Source organism: Girardinichthys multiradiatus, chromosome 2 (assembly GCF_021462225.1).
Source record: "Girardinichthys multiradiatus isolate DD_20200921_A chromosome 2, DD_fGirMul_XY1, whole genome shotgun sequence".
Lineage (NCBI taxonomy): Eukaryota > Metazoa > Chordata > Actinopteri > Cyprinodontiformes > Goodeidae > Girardinichthys > Girardinichthys multiradiatus.
Window position 1 is genome coordinate 32,530,636 of NC_061795.1, and position 24,569 is coordinate 32,555,204.

The window sequence follows — 24,569 nt, forward strand, 5'->3', positions numbered from 1 at the left end:
TGGAATTGAGGCCCAGATTAAATTCTGCTTAGAGCCTCTTCCAGTTTGCCCCAGCTCTGTCTTATTGGGTGACCAGAACACCTCTCACCTCTGGGATCTTCGGCCTGCTTGGCCAGTTTACGTAGGGCGGCAGCAAATCCGGAGTTTGCAGACTGGGCAGCTGCGTTCCCATTGGTTAGTGGGCTAAGGGGACTGACTGTGGCCGTGGTGCGAGTTGCTGCGGAGATCATTCCTAATGATGGCGATTTATTGGACTCATGGTTCATACCTGAGGAACAGAAAGAGACAAGGAGTTTTAATAGACCGTAAACTACTGACAACGGTAGTCATCACAGACATGTGATCCCTCTGTCAGCTTGGGACTAGATTTGTAGGATTTTTGTTCACAACATAATTTTTTTTCTGATCCGAGCTGGTGTTTTGTTTAAACTGAATGACTTTAACTGCAGCTGACAAGTGTGTACAAGTGTGTGTGTGTGTGTGTGTGTGTGTGTGTGTGTGTTTTATTGTCTGTAATCATAATAGTGAGTGCAGCTCCAGCATAGATAGAGTGGAGGGAGTAGAGCTGTGTCAAATAGAGCACTGACCCTAATAGCAAATCACACACATGAGCGCACACATGCCCGTTTCCTCAAGGGAGCCAGCCAACACATCTTAAGACCCAGGAGCGTCCACACGCGAGCCTTATTAAATATGACTGCAGTTTTACACCCTGACACAACACACAGGCAAACCTCCACAGACACAAACACATAACTAACACGACATCGATCCACCGGACACTGGGCGCAGCGAGGGGCCAGCATGGTCAGAGCTACCCTTGTCTTCTTCAGCTATCCCCACACTGACCCACTAATATGTTAATTACAGCTGGAATTACTCCCCCACAACACCACCCACCCCGCCCCTCTTCTGGCTTCAACCATGACCTCATTACAAACACACAAACACCTTAAAAGGATATGCGCACACACAGAAAACTACAAGAAGCACAAACAAAGAGCAAAAGCAGCAAAAACACTCATGAAATATTCATATGTGCACACTGAACATGATTATTGAGTGCTCTGCTCAATCCCACTGACAATGTTGGTGAGTGTGGAAGAAAGGCAGGTGTCAGGGCCTCAAAGTACCAGAGACTTTTACATTTACGGACACCTAGATGGATCCTGGACTCTACCATGTGACACACATGAGCAAATCACACACTGGAAACCAATAAATGGAGCAAGACGTAAAATCCTAAACAAAGTGGACATAAAGTGGAGAAGAAACCAGAGATTTTAACAAAATAATCTGGATGTATTTTAGTAATGATGTATGCTTTCTTATTACTTAACTTAAATGATCAGCTCTGTAACCTATCTGTTTCTTCTCTAGGTAATGACATGTTAAAAAACAAAAGAGGAAGAGGCAAAGAGAGTAAAAGCTCAGATGCTGATAAGCTGTGTATGTGTGTGTGTGCATCTCTGTCTCTGCTGAGCCTAGCAGTCAAGGGAGAGATGATAAGACACTTTCTAACGACTCCTTCTCTTCCTCCCTCCTCTCCTCTCCTCTTCACACTCTCACTGTTTTCCTCCTTTGTCTCCTCTGCTCCTCTTTCATGTTTATCTCAGCATACTTGAGCTTGTTCAACAAAAGCCAGCACAAATGATCTCCTCTCTCTGTCCTGCTCCTTTTTAAAACAATCTTTTCCTCACAGACTGCTTCCTCTGATGTTCTAGTCATTTTTCATGAGCGCTCGCACTAAAAGTGTGCACATGCACATAATTCAGATATGCAAACACTCACCCCTGCCTGCCGCTCACTGATCTCCTGCTCGTCGTCTTTCTGCTCCTGTATGAGACTCTTTCACTCTCCCCCCCTCAGCCTTGCAGCTGCTACGTAGTCACGTGACTCCTTTTCTATCTAACCTCCCCCCCCTCTCAATCTCTCACCCCATCCACTCCATCCAACCTTCAATTTCTTGCTTTTCTGAGAGTTTACATAGCTTTCCATTTTCTCTTCTCAAACTGATGTTTATGCTTTCTTTCGTCCTTCTTTAGCCTTCCTTCCTTTTGGCTCCCACTTCAAGGGGGGTAGAGTGGCAGCGGCATTGGTGGTGGCTTGGGGGGCGGAGAAAGGATGAGTAGAATGAGGAGGTGGAGGGTGATGACGGAGAGGGAGGGAGTGTGATTTGAGCAGTGTGTGTGTGGTAGTGTTAACCCTCCATCCATCACTCTGTCTCTCTGTTTTAGTCAGCTATCTGCTTTGGGACTCTAGAGGGGGGAGTTTGGTGGGGATCTGGGGTGAGTATACAGAGGGGGTTTACAGAAACCTTTCACCCCTCAACTCTGACCACTGACCCCCACAGTAGGAGAGGGCAAGAGCAAGATAAAGAGAGAGAGGAGGTGAAACAGTCAACAGCCCTGGTGCAAAGACACATATTTACTGGAATCTCCTTTAAATTTTAGGCCCTGCAAAATTATTTCCAACTAAATTCATCATTATAATTTTTTTTATTTTAGAGTTTAATAGATGTGGTTGCAATATTAAACACATAAATCTGAAAATATAAAATTTGGGAGAAAAATCTGGCTCTCAAAATAATTTTCTATTAACTTCATACAACCCTAAAAAAGAGATAATAATAATAAAAAGAAGAAAAAATTAGACACAAGCAAAAATACAGAATAAACAAAAAATAAATTAAGTTTTTTTGTAATTACAGTGTAGCAGCCTTTCAACCAGCTGCCCAGCAGTGTGAAGCAGCAGATAGGGAAGAGGCAGCACCTCATTACTGCATGGTGTTTACAGCCAGAGAAAAGCTCATTTGAAGGGCTTTAGGCACAAATGCAATGACACAAAATGTAAGCAGTTTTGAAACAATAACTGTCTAGAGCAAACCTTAACCTACATACCTTAATGTCGGTAACCGGACTGGGCCTAGTTCTAACACACAAAACGTGTTGCATCAGGACACCTTTAACAAAACACATGAATTCACACAGTCTTTGTAATTCCAGTGCAAATGCTGTAATACCCACTCCATGCCAGTAGGTGGCAACATTACCAACCTGAAAGTTTAAAAGAAGAAGACCTTGAGCTAGAATAATGCTACCTTTCATTTGTTTCAGAATTGTACTGGGAATGACATCTCCCCTAAGTGGCCAACACTCTAAATACAAGTCAGAAAACAAGTAGGACCAGGCTAATTATTTTGGCGCCAACTACTAGTTGCAATACAAGACAATAACAATATGTCTGGTTCTATTTTATGCATTCAAACATTAAAGGAACATGTTCACAAATAGAGGTTGTAAGGTGCTGTTAGTGCCACTGGTTTAATCAGATGCAAGCCACCAGAAATGCTAATAAATCATTTATACCTGTAAATGTTGGATTTTATATGCAAGGTTGCCATATTGGACACCGAACTCAGGTTTCCTTGGCGACCTCCAATTCTTGCAGTCAGAAGTCCACCCTTAAGCTGTTTTTTGTTGTATTTGGGACTGGGAACTCGGAAATGTGACTACTGACTATTAAGAGCATGCACTATAAAGCAGTGCAACTAAATATTTAAAAAGGTTCTTCAAAAACACTTGTAGCTTTCTTTGACACTATGAACCTTTTCCTCTCAGTTATATATCTCATAAAAATACATTTGAAGTTTAGTGGAGTCAGGACCAAGCAAGACACACATGAAGGGAATAAAAACACCATACAAATGGCTCCATTGTTGTAATTTGTTGCACAGAAAGCAACATTAGTTATGAATGAAGAAGGCCTCTATGTATCTTTTTTAACAAACTCTGAATAACCAGTCCACATAAATACACAACAAAAAATGTCCACTTTGGAAAGAGTTGTTGAAGATCGCCAAATTGGGAGGCGAAAAACATACATGTTACTCTGGAGAGGGGACTGAATAGTAATTATTGTAGGACTTTTTGAAGTTCCAAGATGGGAAAAATATTACTTGAACCTCCTTCTCCAATAGTTGAAGTAATAAACAGTTTATTAGCACTAGTAAAGTTTATATGACATTAAAACACTCACAAAGAAAGTACTGCACAATGTCTGTTAGGATAGTTTTATAATAAGTAGTCAGTCTGGTCACTATATTAGTACAGCAGCTATGAAATCCCACCGTTTTTCCAACTGGCAACTTGAACTTGGTTAGGGTAGGTATGACGTCATTCCAAAATATGAGTTTCAACTTCTGAGTCAAAAACTATCAATTCTTCATCAAAACAGAAGGAGGATATGGTCCATGACTTTCCATGAGTCCTTTTATCTACAGAGCAAAGAGACAAAATCTCAGGCTTGCACACATTTCAACCAGCCACAACATTAAATCACTGGGAGGTAATGGAAGTAAAACTGTTTTGACACTTGCAAAAGACAAAGCTTTTTAGCGAGTTTAGAATGAACTGTTTCCACAGTATTTGCGCCTGCTGCAGTTCTTCCTGACTCCAGGTGCTTAGCTGAATCTGAAAATGAAAAAGTCTTTAGCACAGTTACAGTATCTGTGCCGATGGTTTCATGATACACAGCTGGTAAGCAGAAGCGAAGAATCCGTGGTTTGGTTTGGTTTGGTTGTTATTTTTAATTACCCTTTAAACTTTGGTAGCTTGCAAAAGTATTCAAACTGGGATAATGAACAAACAGCAACACAAAGCCCAATGAACTCACCAGATGGGTCAGGGATAGGGTTTTGAGATAGTTTAAAAGCGGGGTTAGGTAACAAAACAACAAGAAGTCCTGTTTGCTACAAGCCTCGTAGAAGACAGTAAACATGTGGAAGAAGGTGCTCTGGTAAGACGGGACCAAAATAGAATATGTTTTGCTTACATGCAAAATGCATTTCCACAGTGAGATATGACATTTGCAATGCTTTTCTTGAGGAGAAACAGGGAAGCTAGTCAAGGTTGATGGGAAAATGGATGAAACTAAATTCAAGGGAATCCTAAAAGAAAGCCTGTTAGATGCTGCAAAAGTCTTGAGACTAGGCCAGAGGTTCACCTTCCAACAAGGCAACAACCACAAAAACATATGGGAAGTACAATGGAGTGGTCTATATGAATTGTCCAGTACAAGGCCAGACCTGTCAAAATCTGTAGCAAGCCTTCACAGATTTTGCACTGGAATACAAGGAAAAATGAGCAGAAATTTTAGTTTTTAGGAGTGGAAACCTGGTAGAGATTTCCAAAATATTTGCAGCTGTAATTGCAGAAAAAGGCGATTCCACCAAGCATCGACTCTTTGACTGACTCTGGCTGGTCAGTTATACAAAATCCCAAAAAGATACATCCAAGTTTGTGTTTATAGTATGATTACATGTAGAAAAGTTCGAGTTGTGTGAATACTTGCAAATGTACCAACTGCTGCTGGCACAATGCCTTGCAAGTATTTTCGCAACATTTACCTCTGGACTATTTACCTATCACTAAAGAGACAACAAAGCCCTGGCACTAAAAACTAGTAAAAGTTCTCTCACCTTTGCCAAAATGGAAATAATATCTGGGTGGGCCTCTATGTATCCAAACGCTAACACACACACCTACACAATCAAAATCAGCTCAGCACGATGCAAGTGATGTAGGACATGTCAGGGCCTGTGTCTTTAGTGCCTCTCTTTCTGCATCGCTCACTTTCTCATCTTCCACTCCTGCTCCCTCACAAAAAAAACAGACTGGACCCCAGGGTACGGCGAGGACAGCAAGGGGAGTACCTGCTCTGCACCTTCAGATCATTAAAGAAAAAGAGAATATATGTGTGTGAGGGCAGGTAGTGTGGAAAATGAGGTAACACACTAACTCTGATCTCACCACCATGTGTGTAATCCTGTCTATGTCAACACTTAGACATTAAATTGATTATCCTCAGTTGTGTTTGTGAACAGTTGCCTGATACCTCCTCAGCGTACAAACGCGCGCACACGCGCGCGCGCACACACACACACACACACACACACACACAAACACACACACACACACACATACACACACACACACACACACACACACACCCAAACAATGAAAATGTGCTCTGTTTAAACTTTAAGACATGTGTTTCTGGAGTTAATGCTAATTACAACAATGGCTCATGTGGCTGCTACAATAGCTGGCAGACTTTTTCAAATTCCCCAACACACACACACAGGAGAGAGAAAGAGAGTAAGGAAAAGTAGCCAAATGTTTTACAGCCTCCTAAACTTGTCTGTAATAGCAGTCAGAGTGGCGTCAACACAGCAGTCTCCAGGGTTACTCCAGGGGCCGCTAAATGGCTTTAGTAGCTGAAGTCACTCTGCAGCTCGCACAGAAACACTTAACACATCCTTACAACCCATAAACAACCGACACACACACACACTGAGATTGTCACACACTCAAATGATTGAGTCCACTTAAACAGTAAAAAAAAACAACGCAGCTGAAGACACACATAGATATTAATGAATGCGGTGTCTGCACACTAACAATTAGCTGACTCAGGATTAAGGCGTTTCTTGGTTGTTGTTTTTTTGTGCGTCAAAGAAACGTATGCACGTGACCCCTCGGGACCAAACAGCCAGCGAGCATTTATAGTTCTAGGATAAATGGAGCAGAAAAACCACAAACTGTAATAACCAACACACCCAGTATGGAAAAAGGCAGAAGCAGTGGTGGAGGAATCAAACTGTTACTGATGGATCTATAATATAGGCCATTGGTAAACAAAAAAGAGTCTTTGTTTCTTCGTTTCTCTTCTTCTTTCCCTCCCTTTCACCTCCTTCTGGCTGCAGGGCAGTATTCCTCTTTCAGTGACCCCCCCTCTCGGTTTCTCTAATCAGTGTACTTGTCTACGAGCATCTTGTCATTTGCCATCAGATGTAGAGCCAGGACATAAATAGCAGCAGCTCTGGGATGCCTCACACTTTTCTTTTTCTGTCAGTGTCATCGTTTCTTCTGCCTCGTCATTTCCTCCCCTCCAGTCTGTGAAACCACTCGGTGTCCAGCAGCATTTACCCCTTCTGTTTTCTGTCATCGATTTCCTCTCCAATCTATGGTTTGGTCTCTGATGCAAAAAGATAAGATAATCTGAGGCGAGCAAGTCACACTCTGACTTCTGCCGATGGGGTTTTGTTTGTATGAAACTGGAAGTGCGTGTGCACGATCGGTGATGTCAGACAGTTAAACAGCTTCAGCTCGCCAGGTGTTGACATCGTTGCGGCTAGACCCCGACCATCTGAACAAACAGGAGCGATGTGTACTGACACACAGATAGCAGATGCACACAAACTTTACTTCCATAGCAGGTGCTGGGTGAGTGTGAAGTACAGTGTGTACATGAGATGTGTGTTATAATAAAAACCCTGAAAGAATAATAACTGGAAGGATAGTTTAGAGATTAAAGCATTGCTTAATCTGTATCAGACTACAGATTAGGCCAAAGAAGAGCAGTTTTAGCAGCTGTTCCACTAACCACCTCTCATTTATATCTGATTGTGACTGCTTGTTGTATAAGCTGCAGAACAATACCAGATGGCCTCTAAATCAGATTAGGTACTCAAATACTGTTTCCAGGATTAAGAATCTATTTTCTTTATTTATCATCAGAAATTATTGAAAGAGCAGTAAGAAAGTGTTTGCAAATGCTTTCAGATGCTTTAAACCTTTCCACATTTGCTCTGCAACTATCACCAACTTTATGTTATTTGTTTTCTGACAGACCAACATAAAGAAGTCCATAATCGGGATTGCAACTGCCAATTTACCAAGATATGGCCGACCACCAAAACTGACAGGCAGGACGAAGAGAGCAATCACAGAAGCTACCAAGAGGCTAATGGAGGAGCTGCAGGAATCCCCTGCTCAGATAGGAGAATCTGTAGACAGGACAAATAGTGGACAAACCCACGAAAGAACTCTTGTTTGCTGTTTGCCACAAGCCATGAAGAGGACGCAACAAACATCAAAGAAGGTGCCCTGGACAGTTGACATCTTAAATAAGCTATTTGGCCCACATAACCTCATGTGCAGCAGAAAACTAACACTGCAAAACAAACCTCCTCATCCAGAACACACCACTCCCATTAGAAACATGATTTTGGCAGCATCCTGCTGTGAGGATGTGGGGAAAGCTAGAACTATAATGGAATGGTTTAGAACATAGAATAATTATATGTTTGAATGGCCTAGTTAAAGTCCAAAGCTAAATTCGATCGGGAATCTGTGGCAAGACTTGAAAACAATGCATTATTTTCCTTCCACTTCCTCAATATGCATAACTTTGTGTTGGCCTATCACATAAAAACCCATTAAAATACAATGAAATTGCAAAGCACTCAAATGATTTTGCTGCCCCTTAGACACTGCTTTTTATTTTTTATCGTGGGTTGGAGTTTCAAAATATTCAGTGGAAAACGTAAAAGGTATGCAAAAACATATTTGTTATTTTTTTACTGCTCTAAGAAACATAGCCTGGGCACAATGTTAAACCTTTGCTTACATAAAAGCTTGATTTTCCTAAAGATGAGAAGAATCAAACTGTTTGGTTAGGTCACGTTTTCAAGTTATGTTTTAATTTAATTTCAGAATTTAACTATGATATTTAATTTGAAAAACAGTAAAAGAAAAACATCTTTTTGTTTAATGCAACAATGTTCTCTCATTGGTTGATGTTTAAAAATAATTATCTTGTAACATATTAAACTAAATAAAAAACTATTACAAAGCAAAAAAAAAACATATATCATTAACATTCATCAATAAACATTTGCTGAAACTTTTGCTGGTTCTTGGTTCTCAAATTTTTACACGTTTCAATGTAAATTGCATCACATGAATTAAAACGCTGTAGCTGTGTTAGTTTTTAACCTACATACATAATCTTTGCCACATTTCCAATGCACTTTCATATCCTGTGAAATAAAAAAAATATTGACATTTAACTGATACACTAATACGTATAATATCAGACTACAGTAGTGATCAAAAAGGCATAATTATGTTCATAACCTGTAACCTCAACAGAGCTGACATGATTAAAAAAAACATATTTTAACATGTTACTGATATTTTGTCAGGTGAGGAAATAAAGACAGTGGGGTGAATCTGAAGCCATGCGTTTACAGCTACTATATGAGAAGGAGGTAATTAAAGAGATTGGAGGTTTACTCAGTAACCCCTGCTGAGCAGCTGGTCTACGGCAGGTCAGGAGCAGCACATGGTGCTCGGTGTGCATACATGTGTGTGTGTGTGTGTGTGTGTGTGTGTGTGTGTGTGTGCGTGTGTTGAGTTGAGCTCCACCTGCGGGCTGTGTACACACACAAAAGCGACGGGATCCGCTTGACTGCTGCTGATGCGCCCGCCGGCATCTATCTCAGCCAAACAATACAGTTGCTGTTAAAGGTCCCGGATTAAAGAGCAACTCCTCTGTCTCCCAGGGGTGCTGGGAGACAAACCATCAGGAGGCAACTGCCGGCTGACACACACACACACATGCTGCATGTATTTGTATACACCTGCGTTTACCATGAGCAAACAGGTGCAGTGTTTAATCACTGACAAGTTTGACAGGAACAAGAAGACACCCAACAAGAAGAGACCACATACACCTTTATGAGCCTGATTTTCCCTGCTGTGCCAAGTCACACACAATTACCTGTCCCCAACAGGAAGTGAATCAATTAGACCGAAAAATAAGACAACGAATGCTTTCTGTGCGTTTTCACATAGACTTATAAGATTAGAGTTGGTTTGCTTAGGAGAAACAATACCGCATCTCGCCCGTCATATTATGAGTGGCAAGAAACCCTTAGAAACCAGTGCTTGTATAGTTGGAAAGTGGAATTTCCAAATAGAAGAAACATTATAATTCATTTATATTCCACAAAAATTCATGAGTCAGTCCTGTGTTTGATAATACATGTTCATCTTACTGCAGACATATCGAGCAATATCTAGAAAATTATATATATGTGTGTGTGTGTGTGTGTGTGTGATGCAAACGCCTTACAGCTATGTGTTTTATTTCAACAAGATGCCACTCACAATATGGCGGCGCCGTTGACGTGTGATCTGAGCGCTCGCGTAACGTCTACTATCCCTTGTCTCCGCTTCGTCAGTCCAGTGTAGTTTTATGTGAGGAAGCAGCAGAAGCCGTTTTATCCCTGCTGCCTTCACTCCGTCCGTCAAGCCGAACCAGTCTGATTACATACTGCTGACTGATTCAATCACACTCACTTTCAAACCTTCATGTGGACTAAACCTGAAATAGCTCAGGCTTCACGTCGAACAGTCCGTCTGAAGCTGAAAAAAGGAGATTATAAACTGAAGATGACATTGCAGAATCATCAGAAGTATAAACAAAGCAAACAGTAAAAGGAGTCTGGAAGTTTGATCAGCTTCATTTATCAGCAGGACTTCAGGAGAAGGCATATATTTCAGGTCATTGATAGACACTCTGCTAATTACGAAACAATGACAGTTTTGTTGAAGCAGCAGAAAACACTAAACTCACCACCTCAGCGGAAGGAAAGCACACGATTTTCGCGCATCGCGTAAACAAATGACGGTTCCGTGCGCTGCGACGCACTCTTTGATCCCTGGGACTACTGTGTGTGAGGCAAACACGGAGTGGAGATGAGGGAAGAAGAAGGGCAACTCATTAACTGTCCTCTGAGGGAGGGAGAGGGAGAGAGAAGGGACAGAGGGAGGGGAATAGGAGGAGGAGGAGGAGAGTGAGCACCTGCTCCACTGATGCTCCCTGGAGAGATGGAGGGATGTGGGGAAGGAAGATATGAGCCCAGACTGCAGATACCTCACAGCCTGGACATGTTTACTGTCCGCTGGAGACAATCAGGTCTGTTCCAGGCAGCTCCTCCTGCTGTTACCACTGCTTCAGAGAGCTACTAACAGCCATGTTTAACTGATTAACAATAATACCGGTAACAGGCTGCCACAGCTGCTAATAACTGTCCTTACCAGCAGTAGAAATATTAATCAGGAGGTTCTGCTAAAACGTTATAAGCTCTGTCACTTTTTGATTGGTCATATAGGTCTATATATAGTCTTTCTAGTGGGTGCAAGGTCTTGGCCCTGTGGGGACCTTGTGTAAAAAATTTGAACCTGAACAAATCTTTCTGTTCTTCATTTGCATGTTCACTCAGGAATGAACTTATGAGCTGCAACAACACACACAAAAAAACAAAATATGAATCTTGGCGATGAAAATGAATGTGTCAAAGAACACCTAAAAAGCCTCTGATCAAGAACGTCTGCAGAGGTGGTTCCTTTCTAAAAGCAGAACACAAAATCAAGGAGGACCATTAAAGGAACAATGTGAAAAAAAAAGGCAAGAGTAATGTAAATATGGTTCGGGCGAAAGAGCAGGTTGTCCAATAATCGCAAGGATGGCAGTTTGTGTGCACGCCCCTTTACATAGGAGCCCCCTGGGAAAGACATTTGGATAAAACACCTAGTAAAGCACTTTGTGCAGCTTAAAAAAGTAAACTAAAAACCTGCTATATTTGTACTGACCATCCATCATTACAAATGAAACAAAAACAGAGGTATTTGGTCATGAAAACTATCAGTTTGTCTACATTTGCTGTCCATGGTAGCAAAAAGAAGTACTCAGGGATGATGTGTGTGTGGCGTTCTCTCTCACAGAGCATGCACAGCATATGCAGAGGCTTTTAGTCCCAATGAAGTCACCTGAGGTTCGACCCCCGACCACACTACCTTTGGTTCATCTCTTACTCCCTCTGTCTGCCCCTTTCCACTCTAAACACTGCAAATAAAGGCCACTTGTGCCTTGAAATCTTAAAAAAAGTACACACAGCATCTGGATGTTTTGTATTACGTGGGACTGCTTTGTGCATCTGGTAAAACACCTTAAATTTATCAATTAAAAAGAGGAGAACAGAAGAATATTTAGATGTTACCTAATACACATTTAACCTTGACAACAATGAAAATAACACATAAAAAACACAAAAAGTGGTTAAAAAGCAATAGATAGGAGGGAGGTTACAGGTTGGAACAATGACCAAAAAGAAACATGAAGTCTTCCTTCATGGAGATGGAAATACAAATATAGCCCTGGTATAGAGGATATAACCCAGCGGTTATGGTTATCTTGTAGTATCTTGCCATTGTTTGTAGGCTACCTGCTAATGAATCATACACAGGAAACTTCTGTTACTAAGATTTACGAATTTAACTGAGGTACGTTTGAGCATCTGACTGGTTTATAAAATATGCAAAGCAACTCTAGCCATCATGTAAAAATATGGCGGATTTTTCACCAACTGGCACGATATCTCTAAGTCACCTTTTGGAGACACAGCTTGGAGCTATATGGTCTGAGCAAAATTAGAATTTATTAACAGTAAAATGAACCTCTGTGCTCTGTAGCTGGCACACAGCTAACACATCTGAGCTGAAGGTTGCAAACCTTCAGCTTGCTGGGTTTCCTGGGTAGACTGTTGGTTAAATGCTGAATACCTGCAACATTTGCAGTCTTTCATGTGTTCATTATCAGTATCTCAACACCAACTGTCAAATAAAGTAGAAAAAGAAGGAAAAACAATACCTGGTTCTCACAGCTGGAGAAAAAGACTGGTAGGAGCATAGCGGCAGACTGTAAAACCAACAGAAAAACTCTAAAGATGATTTGTTGTCACTTAGAACGGAAGAAAAAAGAGAGACAGAATTCAATTATTAAAACGTTCTTATTTTGTTCAGGGAAAATGATCATTTTTGACTAAGTTTGGCTTTATTACATAGGATTATACCCTAGATAACTGGTGTATACAAACATACTATCAGAAGGATAAAGGAATGAACATGTTCAATGGCATCCCTCTGCCACTGTGTGCAGTAAGTTCTCTCAGCCTACTTTATTTGGTCTAATATTTCAACATCTCCCCTGGGCTTTCTCTGCCTGTTTCTTTCCTGATTGTTCATCCCTTCATCTCCTCATCCCTCTCTTCATGTCTTCCAAGCAGCTGCTGCTTCACTTTGCAGCTACTTAACAGCTGTTTTGCATCAATTTGTGCTTCAGAGTGTAGATTTCTACCTTGTCCATCCTTCTGGTCTCCGATTTCCTTCACTCTCTCTTTCCCTCCTGTTTTCCCAATTGCTTTTTTGAAAAAAAAAAAAATCGCCTTGATGTTCTTCTTCCAGTCCTATTACATGCTCTAGCCCAACACTGATGAAGGAATCCCACACTGGTATGCATACAAGATTTACATTAGTCAATAATTCACACAGATTAACAGCCCACTACCTTTCTACCTTCCTCACTTTGGAAGCACCAAGTTCAAGAGGAAATGCTGGCTAAGAAAAGAAGTAAGCGAGACTCCCCTATAATCCTCAAATCTCTCTCTTTCTGTCTTGTACCCAGACCTACACAGGAGAAAAGAGGGGGAGTGAGCGTGTGTATTTGTGTCTGCAGAGACTCGTGCAGCCTGACATGATTTATGGTTTGGCTGTGCACTGCAGGCAGACACTCTCGGTTTTCTCTGAGGTGGGTGTCTCACCTGCATCCTTTGTGACCCATACAGGTTGTACATCTCTCTGAGTGTGTGTTTGCCAGAGGGTGAAAAAGAGGAAGATAAAGTGCAAATATGTGCACGTGCAGGTGCAGGAACCTCTCGACTGAAGATGCGCCCATGTTTGTGTGCAGAGTTGGATGGGGGGGGGTCAAAGCTCACAGAGGTGCGGGTTATGCTCGACGTGGTAACTGTAGGATCCCCCATTAAGCATCGTGTAAAAGAGGCCCAGCTCAGAGGCCATTATGAACTCCAGCCGTAATAGCTTCGGGAATCTCACCGCCTCTGGAGACCCGGTCATTAGCCTGCTCCTCTCTCATAAAGCCCTCTATCCATCACACATGCAAGCACACACACACACACACACACACACACGTATGCAGACACAGCCATACACATAAAACACACAAGCACATCCACCTTCTATTCATCCCTGTCGAAGGAGGAAATAATGCTGCAGATATAGGAACAATCCACCAAGACATCCACAGATGTTTTTGAAAAAAAGGATGCACGTAGACACACACATGCAGACACACACACAGATGCTCATTTACAAAAGCAGCGAAGCATAATATCAGCCATGAACTCAAACCCTTGATTATTTAAATGTATTCCTCCTCCTTCTCCCCCGGTCCCGAGCCAGTGAGACGCTGAAGCCGCCTGTTAGCTGTGGTCAGGTAGGAGATTACAAACAGAAACACTGTCACATACATTGCTGCCACATAGCTAGACAAGTAAAACAGCAGAAACTAAATCCATCCTCTCCTGTCCCTCTCTCACACAAACATATCTGCACACACTCACTGTTTTTTTAAAGCCAGGTTTCCTGAAAGGTTTATAAGCAGTCAATATCTTACCTGCAGAAGACACAGCACCACATATTTCTTGAGTTTTTGCTTTTTTGTTACAGCGGTATGAACAAATTTTAATTTCACAGAAAGATAACCTGAGCAAATATAAATGATGACTGAAGGGAAAATGCTATATTGATGTGTCACCCTTGGCAGCAACAAGTGCCATAAAGTCTTCAGGTAAAGCTGCCCCAAAACCATCACACTGCCACCACCATGTCTGACTATTGGAATGATATTCTATGTTTATCACTGGATGTAGCAAAAAGTTCCGCTTTTGTCTTTCAGGTCCACAGAAATTTCTTCCAAAAGGCTTGGGGATCATCGAGATGTTTTTTCTGGCCAACATGAGACAGGGTTTGGTGTTCTTTTTGGTAAGCAGTGTTTTTTGCCTTAGATCACTCCCATAACCTCTTGCCATTTTTGGCAAGTCTCTTTCTTATTGTTGAATCAAAAACACAGACCCTAACTGAGACCAGTGAGGCCCGCGGTGCAGATGTTGCTCTGGATTCTGAGTTGTTGATGCACTCTTATAGTAATTTTGGTAAGCTGGTTGCATGATTTCTCTATTTGCAGATAATGGTCCTCAGTGGGGAGTCCGAAAGCTTTAGAGATGCCTATGTAACCCATTCCAGACTGTTAAATGTTAGCAACTTTGATTCTCATTCTTTTCCACATAAGGGCCAGGTTGGATTGGATAGCTTTTTAATTTAATAAATACAATCATCATATGCTACATTTTGCATTTACCCAGGTTATGTTTTTTTCTGATAATAACATGTGTGTGATCTGAAACATTTAAGCATGACAAAAATCACAAAAAACAGAAGAAATCTGTGAGAGAGCAAATACTTTTAGACAGCACCTGATCTAATAAACTGGTGTAAAAACCAAAAATATTATTCTGGTTCAAGCAAATCTATTCTATTGATTTTTGTCTTGGCCCCGCTCTCTGTAGGCTTCAGGATCTGGTTCCAACTGATCGGGATGTAACGTTACTGCGGGTAAGAAATTATCTGCATATACCCTCTCTTTAAAAATCCTGTAGTGTCCCTTTAATGGCAGTTCAGGGGCTGAAGAGTAACTGCAAAGGCTGCAAGGTGATGTGTGTGCTTCTTATCCTGAGGCACTGACACAGATACATGTATAGAGTGCACAATGGCACCTTCACCATCACTATGGCCCTGCACAAACACAAATACTTAGAAAGGGAAACACCATGTATGTGAAAATCCTCGCATTTTCACTTCTTAAAAGTAACAGTGGCTTTAACACACGCTCCTCTTACCCACACAAACATGAATACGGTAAATAAATCCACACCCACTCACACAGAACATAAAACGCAGAGGGAGTCCTGAGAGGAGAGATACCTGGGGGACGGAGACACTCTCGCAAAGGTAAAACTGGAGTCAGTCACTCCGTCCTCAGGCAGAACACACACTGGAAACACCACATTTACACACACACATGCATATGATAATGCACACACACACACACACACGCACGCACGCACACACACACACACACACACACAATCATACACGGCACTGTAAAGATAAGCCCTAATCCTGTTTATTACCTCCTCCCTCTCTGCACTCTCCCTTGCTTTTTTTTTTTATCTCCCTCTCTTAATTTTCTCTGTCTCTCGTCCTCAAGCTTGTTTCAGCAGCACACACACACACACACACACACACACTCACACACACTCACACACACACAGCATCATTTATGCGTTGCCAGTTTACCCCTATGATGTTTGCTGGCCTGAGGCTGAGACGAGGAAACAGGGGAGCGCTGAAGTGTGCTGCTCTTTTCCAGCTCCGGCTCTGCTCACGTCCTGCAGAGAGAATTACCTTCCCTTTGTCTGCGTGAAGGGGCGGCTGCCTTCGCCATCTGTGCAGCGGATACAGTGGCAGGCATGTGTGTGTGTGTGTGTGTGTGTGTGTGTGTGTGTGTGTGTGTGTTTGTGGGGGGGGGCATGTATGTGCCTCCATGCTGATGCATTTCTGTAATCTTTGACAATGAAGCCATCGGTAAAGATTTGATGTGTTAAAGATTACAGGGTCAGAGGATTACTGCCCTCACACTGAAAGTAATTCAGATGCTAACTAACAAAACATTCCCCTCTCAATGTTCATTTAGCTTCTAATCCAATTCTCTCCTCTTCTTCCAATTCACCTCCTTATCAACTTTAATGCATCTCTTTCTTCCTGCTTTCCTCCTTCCTTTCTCTCCATTCCTGCCTTGTCAACCTCTCCACCCTCTTTTTCCATCAATCCCATTTCCTTCTCTCTCCAGATGGGTGGCAGGCAGTTGCAGCAGCTTGTTGTGGTCAGGGCCAATTATTTACATAATTATGATCTCCCACTTAACCACATGATCCCTTACCTGGGTGTGGGCAATTAAAGCCTTCGTCATTATGCAGATTATGCAAATGTAGTCAGGGTGCGGAGCAGGGGCGTTTTTAGGGTCTCAAAACATTGGGGGCTTTAGACCAAATCCAAAATATTTAGATTTTAATAAGACAATTTATAGGTAATTTAAAATCAAAATAATATAGGACATTCAGGGGTTGGACAATGAAACTGAAACACCTGTCATTTTAGTGTGGGAGGTTTCATGGCTAAATTGGACCAGCCTGGTAGCCAGTCTTCATTGATTGCACATTGCACCAGTAAGAGCAGAGTGTGAAGGTTCAATTAGCAGGGTAAGAGCACAGTTTTGCTCAAAATATTGAAATGCACACAACATTATGGGTGACATACCAGAGTTCAAAAGAGGACAAATTGTTGGTGCACGTCTTGCTGGCGCATCTGTGACCAAGACAGCAAGTCTTTGTGATGTATCAAGAGCCACGGTATCCAGGGTAATGTCAGCATACCACCAAGAAGGACGAACCACATCCAACAGGATTAACTGTGGACGCAAGAGGAAGCTGTCTGAAAGGGATGTTCGGGTGCTAACCCGGATTGTATCCAAAAAACATAAAACCTGCCCAAATCACGGCAGAATTAAATGTGCACCTCAACTCTCCTGTTTCCACCAGAACTGTCCGTCTGGAGCTCCACAGGGTCAATATACACGGCCGGGCTGCTATAGCCAAACCTTTGGTCACTCATGCCAATGCCAAACGTCGGTTTCAATGGTGCAAGGACCGCAAATCTTGGGCTGTGGACAATGTGAAACATGTATTGTTCTCTGATGAGTCCACCTTTACTGTTTTCCCCACATCCGGGAGAGTTATGGTGTGGAGAAGCCCCAAAGAAGCGTACCACCCAGACTGTTGCATGCCCAGAGTGAAGCATGGGGGTGGATCAGTGATGGTTTGGGCTGCCATATCATTCCCTTGGCCCAATACTTGTGCTAGATGGGCGCGTCACTGCCAAGGACTACCGAACCATTCTTGAGGACCATGTGCATCCAATGGTTCAAACATTGTATCCTGAAGGCGGTGCCGTGTATCAGGATGACAATGCACCAATACACACAGCAAGACTGGTGAAAGATTGGTTTGATGAACATGAAAGTGAAGTTGAACATTTCTCATGGCCTGCACAGTCACCAGATCTAAATATTATTGAGCCACTTTGGGGTGTTTTGGAGGAGCGAGTCAGGAAACATTTTCCTCCACCAGTATCACGTAGTGACCTGGCCACTATCCTGCAAGAAGAATGGCTTAAAATCCTACTGACCACTGTGCAGGACTTGTATATGTTATTCCCAAGACGAATTGACGCTGTATTGGCCGCAAAAGGAGGCCCTACACCATACTAATAAATGATTGTGGTCTAAAACCAGGTGTTTCAGTTTCATTGTCCAACCCCTGTATTGTACCAGTTCTCTGTCTCGGCTGGTTTTAGACTGAATGTAAATTATTGTGAATCAAACAAAAAAGGTTTGCAATAATTTTACTTTTTATTTTTATTAGAAGATGAGAAGAAACAGAGTTTAGGTCTGATGAAAAACCATTTTGCTGAAGCAAATAATCACACATTTGAGGTATTTAGAAAAGAACTTAATCTGAATTTTTGAGACAAAAGTTTTTCTTAAACTCAGAGATGTTTACTTTGGGCCAGATAAATGTGCTTCTTTTGTCATCTACATAAATTACATTTTTTAAACATTACATTTTCATCAAAGTGTTCCACTCCTGAGGATCCATTGTCTTTATTCTTATATTTCAAAAAAGGAAAGTGGTATAAAGTTGATTTTCCTAAATCTTAGTCAAATGGTAAAATCCTAAAACACATTTATTTTATTATGCCAAGAGCTTTCAAAACATTTTATTAAAATTGTTCCTTCTTTTATGAATCTTTTCAGCCCTTCATTCCACTTCTGGAGAAATTTGTCCTGCCAATAATAATAAAAGAAACATTTTTCAACACAGTCTTCTGCACTGAACATGTGAGACATTAATGCAGTTCTCACTATTAAACACTTTGAGAGGAAAGGGTGTTAAGTTGTGGTGTTTAAAATATAGCATAGAGCCTCATCCTGGACCTTATCAGTACTAATATTACAGTTATTAATAACTGTATACATATGGTATGTATGTCTCACCTTCAGTAAAACTGTATCCTTGTTTAATTAGTTTAGTTTACATGTGTAATTCAGAAAAATAAAATAGTTAACTAATCAATGGTCCACCTGTGATTAATTGCTATGATTTATTTCTTAATTATACTGCATCTTTAAAGCCAGAGCTTTATGTTTAGAATCAGCACAGAAGATATGAAAGAGAAGAGGGAGGCTTACTTTTGCACTTTCTGCTACGTCTTATTGGAACTAGGAGATATTTTCCTGGTTTATTGAAGAACACTTTTTTCTTTCTACATGTAGAACTAGACTATAAGACTGGCTGCTGTAATGAGATCAATGTGTTGATCTGAAGGACCTTTTAATGAGTTCAGCTACGTTAGGATTAAATGCCTTTATTTTGACTGAAGTAAAGGACCAGATATTTTCACATTATGATGCAAATCCCGCTAGAAGCTCACAGAGAAGGTTGCTACTGTTTTCTATCACAGATCATTTAACTTCACCTGTAGCTCAGGTGAAAGTCCCTCATCATGACCCTGAAGATGCTCATTAGAGTGAACCTCTACCTCATGTCTTGTTGGGTGAATCAGTGATTAGCTGTAACTTATAATTAGCTCTTTCCGAGTCTTTTACCGATATATTCGTCTGGGTTATACCGCTCTGCGTCCAAACCCTCCAGGCTCCCTCTCTTCGGTTGGCTCCACGGTTGCTCTGAAATGAGTCCTGTTTGAGCCGCTCAGTGTAACTTTTCAGGTCATGAAAGAGGCAGGTCGACCTGGAGTAAACTGCTGTTCTGGACTTCTCCAGAATGGAGTCCGTCTCTGGCTGTGAGCGTAGTTGTGCATTCGCGGTGCCGCAAGTGCGCAAATAATTATTTTTTTGTCTTCTCCTTTTAACTCATTGTCAGGTTAGATGGAGCGGGACGTGATTATATGGAACACACTTGAAAAAATCTGATTGTTTTTAAATAAAAATGTGAAGTTCCTATACCATTTAGTAGCTGCATCTTTTTAATATTTCTAAAGTTCTTCTATCAAGAAGTTCGGGGCTATTCAGAAAACATCCGGGGCTTCAGCCCCGGAAGCCCAGGTCTACCTACTCGCCTGGTGCGGAGCAAGGTTGCATGTGAGCAAGTGCATGCTCTGTGAAGGCGTTTGTGTGTTGAAGGTTACTGACTGTATGTGCAACAGCATAAAGCATAAGGGAGCAGAGGGGACAGTTTTCTGTTTAGGTGAGTGGATTTGCAAAATTGTTAAACAACCTTTATGCTTTGCTACCAAAGCCAAACTTTCTAGCAGTGTGTTTTAAAGTGGTCTTTGTAAATCTCTCAAAGGTTTAGCTAAAAGATTATTAGCAGTGCTAAAATACTGAATTATATCTGACAGTGTTGATATTGGTAGTTTTCAGATTCAATCAAAACAGATTGGTTACTTTAAAGAAATACTAGGTATGAAACACCTTTAGTGACAACAATAAACAGCCCAAAATAACCCAATAACAAAAACAAGCAAGTACAAAAAATCGACAATTATGACAGGGTAGGCCAAAAAGTTACATTTTGTTCTCATCTGACCTTTATCCACATGTTTGCTGTGTCCCAAACATGGCTTTATGGTAAACTGCAAATTGGTTTTATAATGGCTTGTTTTCAGTGATGGCTTTGTTCATGCTACTCTCCCATAAAAGCCAGATTTTTGAAGTGCATAGCTAATAATTATCTTAATTGAGCTGTGGATCTATGCAGCTCCTCCAGAGTGAGATGTGGATGTTGTTTTCTAGCTTATTTTTCTGCTTTGAATTTCTTCACATCTTTATCTCTGACAAGTCTGGTGTTTTCTTGGTCTTCCTGATATTGTTTGCTCAGTAACGTTCTCTAGTAAACCTCTGACACATTCACAGAGCATTCATGGAACGGCTGTATTCATACTGAAATTAACTTAAACATGGGAGGACTGCATTACTTAAAATGCATGCAGATTTTAAGCAATTTGTTTTTATTTGAAAACCATGTATCATTTTTCTTTGACTTCCTATGACATTTATGTCATATGTTGTCTTGTTAAATCATTAAAAATTCCTACAAAAATAATAAGAATTTAAGATAAATTAATACTTTTGGAAGGCACAGGTCAGGTTTTATACTAAAAAGGCAGCCATAATCCCATGAAAACTTTGAAAGACCTTCAGAATGCCTAAAAAACTATTTATCAAATTTTTGCACATTGGAAGCAACAAATTGAAAGATTTGCTTATTACTATACTTTCACAAGGGCTTCGTACACTTCCAAGCTATGTGAACAGCTTATTCTTCTTTGACACAGAAAATGACATGCATGACTGCATTCCTCACATCCCATGACTACATTTGCTTTGACTTTCTGTTTTACTTTCTCTTCTGATGTTTAATTAAATTCAGACATAAAAAAAACTAATGTTTGATTCAGTCACACTTGATAAAAGTTCAAAATCATACAAACAGAAAGTACACCCCTTTTAAAAACTAGGTTACTACATATTACACATTTGCTATGTACCGGTATCTAGATTTTTGGTTAGGTGTACTTTGCTTTTATAATCTTTAAATTTTTTTTTTATCAAACATAACGTGGTGTAATCTGTGGTTTGTATGTGTTACACTTAATGCTAGATTGAAATAATTTTGGAACCTGGTAAAGACCAGAACATTTGTATGGTAAAACCCGAGAATTGACAATGGGTGCACTTTCTTTATACTATCACTTTAATATAACATTAACATAATTTTCTGCAAAATAAACCACCTCCAAGTTTCCAAAAAATTGCTAATAAACAACAATACACTGTTTAAACAATGAACAGAAGAACTGAGCTTCTGTATCCCCATTAAAGTCCGAATCTGTCAGTTGCTGCCTATTTTCAGAAGCAACTGACTGTTGTTTAAACAGAATAAATCCACAAAACAAAATGCTGTAAATTGGCTTGCATATGTTGCTGTGAGTAGGTGCACCTGCGCATGTGCAGCGACTCATGCAGGTTTGCTGGAACCTGCCAACATGCTGCATCCAGGTGGCAGATAGAGTCATGCCCGGGGGTAATCAACAGGCTCTTTAGTGAAGCGGCATAATTGATCGTACATGTGTGTGTGATTGTGCATATTGGTGTGTGGGCCAGGACACACTCTTACTTGCTGCTCGGAGTGCTGTGAACCGCACAAAAGGAGTCTCGCATCAGCAGACATCTGCATTATGAACTGTGCATGTCCATTCAGAAGGGAACTGCAGTTAAAGCTACCAACCAAGTATTTATTTTGCTTTTTTGTTGTTAATTATTGTTTGATCAAGTTTAAATGTATCTTTATCACAACAAGCTCTCACATTACCCTGGTGACGTCACACAAGGTATAAGGCAACTGATCAGAGGTCTTCTGTGCAAGTCAATTTTTTGTTTGGCAAAGGTCAGTCTCAAATATCTGTTATCATTTTGAGCAAAGTCTTTATAAATACACGATCTGGTCAATGTTTTCCATTCAGAGAGGTTTCAGGTCAGAACTGTTGCATCACCTGCTTCTTCAGCTGAAACTGCCAGTCTACTGGGATTATCATGCACAACTATCTCTAATGTTAACTTAAAATGGTCAGAAAATATTTAGTGAGCAGCAGTTGTGTGGACGAAAATGGCTTGTTGATATCAGAGGTCATAGGAGAATGAATTGACTGGAAATGATATAAAACCAGCAGCAGCTTACAACTATAGAGAACACCATCTCTGAATGTACAACGCATTGAATCTTAAAACAGAGGGGCTACAGCAGCAAAAGGCGACATCTGGTGCCAGTCCTGCCTGCTAAGAGAAGGAAACTGAGGCTACAATTCACACAGACTCCCCAAAATCTGTCAATAATATGTTGTAAAATGGTTTCCTGATCTGATGAGCCTCAGGTTTAGCTGCAACATTCAGGTATGATCAGAATTAGGTGTAAATAATATGAAAGCATTGATCCATCTTGCCTTGCATCAATGGTTCAGTCTGGTAGTACTGGAGTACTGTTAGAGGGGATATTTTCTTAGCACAGTCAGTTTTCAGACCCTTTGTAACCAATTGAGCACAATTTAAACACTGCGGCCTACCTGAGCTGTTATTGTTGATCATGTCCATCTCTTTATGACCACAGTGTACTCATCTCCTAAAGACCACTTCTAGCACAATAATGCACCATGTCACAAAGTGCATAGTGGAATAAGATGTCCAGCTGAGAAACTGCAGCAGTTCAGTGATGCTGTCATGTCCTTATGGACCAGAATCTCTGAGGAATGTTTCTAACACCTTGTTGATTATATGCCAAGAAAACACAAGGCAATTCTAATGACAAAAGGGGGTCCGACCCAGTATTAGCAAGGTGTAACAAACAAGTTGGCTAGTGAGTGTATAAAAACTTCCTCAAACACCCACAATAATAATAATGAGTTCAGTTTGTCTAAGAGGTCAGAGCTAGGATATGGTGATGTCACACCTGAGTTGAGCTCTATCTAGTTGCAAGTCAGAAAACCAGTGAAATGAACTTTAGTTGATATTTTAACTACAATTAGCAATACAAGAGGTTCAAATGCTAAAGGAACACAAATAAATGTTCTATGGCACTGTGTGTGCCTTTTGTTTAAAAAGATATAAATCATCAAAATGCTAATTTATATTATGCAACTTTTACATTTTACATGCTCAGCAGCCATATTGGATAGTGAGCTTGGCTTCTTGACAACCCAACACCCAACCTTTATTTTTGTGCCTCTTGTGATGTCATCAACCCAAATACACTAGAAGCAAATGTATCTGTTTTTTCTTCAGTGCACTTTCTGAAAACCTTGTAGTTTGGCAAATCTAGCGATAAAAATCCATATTCTATAACCAATATAATAATCATTGTACATTTGCCAGTGAATGAAAAATACAACACTAGAGGTTTTCTTTAATGGTCTAAGTGTAAAGGTTTCCCCCAGACACAATTGAACTTATTTAAGGAATTATGTTTTGACAATTTTCCTTAACATGTAAATGGTGAAAGTCCAACAGAAGTAATGGCCTACTCCATAGGTTTCACTTGTATGAAGGTTCCGATGTTTGATATTTTTTTCAAATTTTTTTGTTTTATACAGAAAGCCATCCTGTTTGGGACTTTAATTCCTGCAAATTGCATCTGTTTTTTTCTGCTTTTAACTTCTCATTCCACCATCTGCTCATTATTGCACATCAAACTGCTTATCACAGTTTTAGTATTAGTGTTAGTACATGTCATGTCTGCTTGTCTGTGTGTATGTGAGTCTGTTAGAGAGGGTGAGTGCTACCAGGAGTTGCTCTGTTATAACCTCAGGTCAAAATCTGCTGGCATTTATCCACATCTCCAACAGCCCAGTGGGTAAACAACTTACATCTGAGCGTGGACGTGCACACGCACGTGTGTGTGTATGTGTGTGTGTGAGATCTGAAGGTTTTTTGCTTGTTCTAAATGAATGTAAACATTGCACAGCCAGCACGATAGCCTGTATGAGTGTGTGTGTTGCTCTGTGTGCTCATGTTGTCAGTGAGTCCTCTGTTAATTAAGAGCTCATTAGTAACACCAGCTCTTTTACCAATTGGGCTAGCTTGCTTTCTTGCTCAGTTGTTTGTTTCCTGGTTGA

At 40.8% G+C, this 24,569-nt stretch overlaps 1 protein-coding gene across 7 annotated transcripts in view; it reads right to left on the bottom strand.

The window, feature by feature from the left end:
* LOC124859245 (genetic suppressor element 1-like) overlaps positions 1–24,569 on the bottom strand; it is a 54,042-nt gene that overhangs the window by 22,619 nt on the left and 6,854 nt on the right. For 3 of the 7 annotated variants that reach the window (XM_047351925.1, XM_047351915.1, XM_047351933.1), the window contains exon 2: positions 89–268. In XM_047351925.1, the coding sequence (XP_047207881.1) occupies positions 89–268 (180 nt within the window). Of the gene's footprint in view, positions 1–88; positions 269–1,791; positions 2,096–10,016; positions 10,275–10,485; positions 10,625–16,124; positions 16,149–24,569 lie in introns of those variants that run through there. The other 4 variants (XM_047351942.1, XM_047351971.1, XM_047351962.1 and 1 more) reach the window with 4 other exon arrangements.